Source organism: Solanum tuberosum, unplaced genomic scaffold (assembly GCF_000226075.1).
Source record: "Solanum tuberosum cultivar DM 1-3 516 R44 unplaced genomic scaffold, SolTub_3.0 scf00140, whole genome shotgun sequence".
Lineage (NCBI taxonomy): Eukaryota > Viridiplantae > Streptophyta > Magnoliopsida > Solanales > Solanaceae > Solanum > Solanum tuberosum.
In genome coordinates this window covers 60,122-66,440 of record NW_006239064.1, presented here as the reverse complement: position 1 = coordinate 66,440, position 6,319 = coordinate 60,122, and the positions used below count along the sequence as shown (strand labels likewise).

The 6,319-nt window shown below is 30.7% G+C and overlaps 1 protein-coding gene across 1 annotated transcript; it reads right to left on the bottom strand.

Annotated features, from left to right (window-relative positions):
* Window positions 1-4,065: 4,065 nt before the first annotated feature.
* Window positions 4,066-4,392, bottom strand: LOC107061449 (protein RALF-like 22). The gene has a single exon (XM_015310710.1). The coding sequence runs from the start codon at window positions 4,390-4,392 to the stop codon at window positions 4,066-4,068; it is 327 nt and encodes a 108-aa protein (XP_015166196.1).
* Window positions 4,393-6,319: the final 1,927 nt, after the last annotated feature.

Here is a 6,319-nt window from a genome sequence, read left to right as displayed (position 1 = left end):
AAAAAAAGAATCAATGAAGCATAGTAAAAGTAGGAAGAAACGCTAAATGCGGCATGACAAGGCAAGTTATATTTAATGGATTAAGGATACTTTTTTTCTTTCCCGATCCGTTTTGCTCCATTTTCTTATTTACTTCTTATAAGTTGAACCCCCTCCACGAAAATTCTGGCTCCGCCACTGTATGTATGTATGTATATATATATATATATATATAAATTAAGCTTATATTGTTATTATGTTGCGGGTTTAACTTTTAAGCAGTGAACATTAATGATATATAACTTTTTACTCTATCATATTAAAGACAATAACTAGGGATATACATGGTAGGATATTAAAAATTTCCGTTCAGTAATTTGATTTTTAAAACTACTACAATATTATTAAATAATATAACTATTGTAATTCTACGGATGAGGTCCGAAGATGGTAATGCGTACAAAGATATTATTCCTATCTTGAAACGTGGAGAGGTGTTTCCAATAGACCTCAGCGCAAGAAAAATTACAAAAAAATTACTATTCCATTATCATACTAAATTAATTTGATATGGTTCGATAGTTTGCGATATAGTAAATTAGTAGCCATATTTTTTTATTTTTTTTCTTATTTGAAAAAAATAAAATAAAATAAATAAAAATTGACCTTTTAAGAAACGTATCAAATATATAAACTAAAGCTTCACACATTGAAATATAATTAAAAAAAATAACAAGCAAATTTCTTCTATAATTAAGTACACACAAAATAAAATAAAATATTTTAATCAAAATATGACAAAGTTTCAAAGTGTTGACTACTATAATCTATCTTCTATAGTTATAATCTTAATCTTTCAACATTTGAAAACTATAATTAATACTATAATCAATTTAAAAATAACTTACTCTGATCAACTTGCATGATTTTTTTAAAAATGTTTTTTATAACTAAAATCAGATAATATGTCATTTAAATCTTTAAAAAAATGGCCAGATGTGTAATAAACATTTTTTGCCAAATGTCAAAGTTTTTCTGTAAAAAAAATATATTACCGTTTATTTATTTATTATTAATCAATAAAAGACAAATTATTATAATTATGATATTTTAACACAACAATTAATTAGCAGCTTATACTTTCCATAAATACTGCTAATTTTCCACTCATTAAACCACAAAATTCTCTTTCCATCTAAAAAAGAGTATTATTCATGGAGTTTTTGTTGTCTCAAAGCTATTTTTTTCTGATTTTTCTGGGGTTTATTATGCATGGTTCATTTTGTGAAGCTAATCATACATTTTATGCTGGTGGTGAAAGTGGCTGGGTTTTAAATCCTTCTGAACCTTATAGTCATTGGACCGAACGAAACCGCTTTCAAGTCAATGATACGATTGGTAAATCCTCTCCTCCTATTTCTTTGTTTGCTTACAAAAAAAGGAAAAAAAATAGAAGAATGTTTACATTTTATTTAAAAATTATTTTTTTGTATATAACTTTTTTTGGAATCTTTTAATCAGAGGCGGAACTAGAAGGATGAATGGGGTGTTCATCCGATCCCTTTTGTTAGAAAATCAAGATTAAAAAAATTGCATCCACTATTGGATCTTGACATAAAGAAAACTTTTAGTGTAATAACAAATGCGGTAAAAAATTATTTTAGATTTAGAGGGTTCATCGAAATTCCTTTCACTGAGAAACCGTACTATGTATATGAAGTTCTTTTTGATGTATATATAGAGTTATACATGTTGAGCCCTTTGGTGAAAATTTTATATCTGGGAAACTTGTAATATAGTAAGAAATGTGGTTAAGAAGTTGTTTTAAATTACTAGTTTAAATTCTAAGCAGCGTGATATTTTAGATTTTTTTTCTCTGTAAAACTCCTTGTTAGAATTTCTGACTCAGGTGCAATTAATTTGTGTGTATACTTTATGATTTGACTTTTTTTTTTTTTTTTTTGCAGTTTTCAAGTTTGAATTAGGGTCAAATTCAGCTCTTTTTGTTTACAAAGAAGATTATTACAATTGCAACAAGGAGGATCCAATTGTTATATTAGATCATGGTGATTCAAGATTCACATTTAATGGACCAGGCACATTTAGTTTCATCAGTGGACATGAAGATAATTGTGAAAAGGGCCAGAAACTCATGATTGTTGTGTTGTCACCCAATCACACTAAAGCCCAAGAAGCCCAAACATCATTGAGCCCAACACCTGCTGAATCCATTGGCCCAGTTTTATTACCCGCCCCGACTCCGGCTAAATCGGGTGCTCCAGCAGGGTTCATTTCTTGGAGTTTTAGTATTAGTTTGATGATGATAATAACAACTTATTTATTATGTATCTAGGTTTAATTCTTTTAAGTTCTTTGTGTTTAAGAAAGCGCCAAATAGCGTCTATCTCATTCACAAAATTTGTACTGAATACCTCTGATTAAGGGTAAAAGAAGGAACATTTTTATGGACTAGTACTCATGTTTCTTGTTTTTTTTTTTAAGAAAAAAATACTTATTAAGAAGAAGAAGAAATGTTTAATCTTTATCAAACAAATATAACTAAAGAATATAAATAGTCTCATGTCATTTAAAGTTTCAATTTTCTTATGAACTGGAAAATTGTTGGTCTTTAGTTAATCAGTTTATAAGTACTTAATCATCGAAATCGCATTAATGTTGACGGGTTTGTGTGTAAATCAACTTGATAGAGTTGCAAATTTTAAATTGACATAGAATTTAAGAAAGTAAATTACTTCCTTTAAGACACTTAATTTGTTACATTTTTGACTCACACGTCCCTAAGAACTACTCCCTTTGTCCAATGATAGTTGTTCACTATATTATTTTGGGATGTTCAACAATACTTGTCCACTTTATTAAATCAATGAATAATAATTATATAATTATTTTCTAATTTATCCTTATCATTAATTATAGTCATTTCTCTATTATATTTTTCAAGATATTGCATTTATTATATTCAAAGGGTGATACAGTAAAATTACCCTTCTATTTATAGTTTCTTAAGAAGTGTGCAAAGTCAATAGTGGACAAGTATGAGGAGTATATATTTTGACATTGATACCCTATTTGTTACCCTTAATTATTTAAAATGTTAATCTCTCTTCAATCATCTACTTTTAGTTATGACGACAAGTAAAGTGGTTTGAAGAGAGTAAAAAAGATTTATTAATCTTGTGATATCAAACTAATTAAAAATGTATAGAATATATCAAAATGTCCCTTAATTTCGTTGACCACATGGTCTTAAATATATTATGTGAAAAATTGAAATTAAAGAATTGTCCAAAAAAAAAGATATATTCTTTTTGAAACAGACCTAAGAAAAAAAGTAAGAGAAAAAGAATGAAACCAATGGATCGGAGTACTATAAAATTGTTAGAATGGGTAAAAATTGCACATTGATTGGGGGATGGACCAGTGATAGCTTCCTCCTCTCCAAAATTTATTTTTGGGATTGAGTTAGACTCATGTGTCATATCTTTATAACATGCCTCTAGACTTTGATTTTTGTCTTTTTAAAATGGAAAAGATATGTCATGGAATAACAGAATTAAATCTTGAGAATATTTTGCCTAAAACTATAACTATTTTGCAACAACGACGAGGAAATACAACAGAAAATAATAAATAAGTAAATAACTTGGGTTAAATTCAGTTCAAGTTTTTATGAAATTTACATCTCATTCCTCTATTGGAAATACAAAATTAATTAACAAAAGAAAACACTTTTGAAATAACATTATCGACAAGGCGAGTGTTCTCGAAGAGAAAATCATGAGGAGAATTCGAAACTCGAGATGTTAGAAGGTGCAAAATCAATGGATGCAGGAGCTGCTACAATTGCTTCATCGTATCACTTCGCCTCAGATCTACCAATCGAGGTTGCAACACAAGAAAAAAAGAAGAAATAAACACAAATTCTATATATATATGTCTTCAATAAACCTTTCTCACCTCCTACGAATCGTCCAATGGACTAGAAAAGAATACAATCTAGTTACTCACCCTAATTATCCAAAACTCTAAGCAATTCAAACATTATCTTATTTTCGAGATTATAATTCAAGAATTGGTCCTAGCACAACGTGTAATTTGAGTGCAACCACGACGATAAGGATTAACTCGTTGGTTTGCATGACAATTATAATAAGAAGCACCTCGTACATTACAAGGAACATTGTTCCTCGACATTGCCCCATAGCTAACATAACCATTTCTTCCTCCTAATACACGTCGACTAATATCTGACTCCATCATCATCTCTTCCTCCTCATCTATGCAATTTCCCACAAGGCCTCCATTGCACTTCCTCGTTGAGATTGCACGGTGATCCTCACCGTGCATGATTGATGATAACGATGATGATGATGATGATGGATCGATCATCATGATAAATATTGAGAAAATTAAAATTATGCATAGGCGGAATTCCATCTTCTTCTTTTTTTTTCGAGTTTGTGTGTGTGTGAGGGTATTGATTTATATCGGAAAGTTTCTTGGAGTGTAGGGTGGAAAGTGAAGACAAAAAATGGAAATAATTAATTAGGGTTAATATGGATTTTTAGAAAATTATGGTTCATTTGTTATACGTGATTTGAAGTGATTTACGCTTTAGTAGTGTTTGAAATGTCCGGTTCTTGCTCTTTATTTGCTTAGATTTAGCATCATCCGTTACTCCTATTTAATTAGTGTATAATAAATATTGTTATGTTTTTATTATATAAAAAATAATTGAAAGTCATAAAAAATATACATGTATACTCGAAAAACTCTTTTTCCTTCCTTCAAAAGAGATAAATTCAAATATGATTAAATTTTTGTTAGGACAAATCCTAACACATGTGACATGTATCAAACAATTAGCATACGAAATCGTTTATATATACGAAATTATAGTGAACAATTTTCAATAATTGTATTTTTTTAATATAGTACTCAGAACTTTTAGATTGACATAATAGATTAAGAATGGTATATAGTGACAATATGGATTAGAATTGTTTTTAAAATCTTAAATGTTATAATTTTTAATATAGATTTAATAAGAAAATATTTTTTAAAGAAATATCTTATTCAATTTTAAAGTACTAAATAGTAATAAGATTTTTTAACTCTTACAAATAAATAGAGCTATAAAAAAGGGCCGGCCCAAGCCTCACGGGCCAAGAAATTTGAAGGGCTAGGGCGGGCTGGCCCTTCATTTGGTAGGGCCTGAAAATGCTCAACCCAACCCATCCCTAGAAGGGCCAAGGGCTGGGGCGGGCTAGCCCTTCTTTTTATTTATTTTTTTTTCTTTTCAAATTTGTAATTCTATAACATCAAGAAAATGAAAAGATTTTCAAATCAAATATGGCAAACAATGATGTTGTTTCAATAACACTAGCAAAAAATTAGTGTAATTAGCATGTATCTCGCATACCAGATTTACGAGTGAGACAAGAGAGTGACAAGCAAGATGGGAGGGAGGCAAGGGCGCGAGATTTGTATATGTGTCACGCCCCGAGCCTACACCCTGGGCGGGACCGGCACCCGAAGACCATTTCTGGCCCCAAGCGAACCCTTGGCCTGGCTTTCTTAACTCAGCGGAAACCTAACCCAACAGAATAACTCAATGCAATGCAATATTACAAAAACAACTTAACTTATAAAATATGGCCCATAAAGGCAACTCGATTCTCAAAATAGAATATTTACTATATATACATAGATGAGAGACTCAAAACTAAACTGACTGACTGTCTGTCTATGAAGCCTCTAAAATACTGAGATGGATGTTGGGACAGACCCCGCAACATCCTAATAAAACAAAAATTAAGAACACAAAATAATTGAGACCTCCGAAACGCAAGGAGGCTCACCACTGACTCTGGAGTGCTCAGTTGGATCAACGACGTGCAGGATGCTGATCCGAGGTACCTGTATTTGCATCATAAGACGATGCAGGCCAACTGGTATCAGTACATGGAATGTACGAGTATGCCTGCTGGAAAACTAAGCAACATAGGCTAGAAGGAAATTTGGAAGAAACTGAAAAGTTTACCTTGCTCAACTCAACTCAACATGACTGACTTCTTTCAATATAAGGCAATTTAAAACAAGTGCAATATATATATAAAAAAAAGACTGTTTAAAACATGCTATAAACTCTGTGTGTATATAAGGATACAATAAGCCTGAGATGTTTATAGAAATACAATTGAACTGATGTATATAAAATACAATAATTTCTGTGTATAAAAATACAATAACTGCTGTGGGAGTTTCTCTAACCGACAAACCACCACTACGAGTATGAGTGGTGATACAACGTTTTACC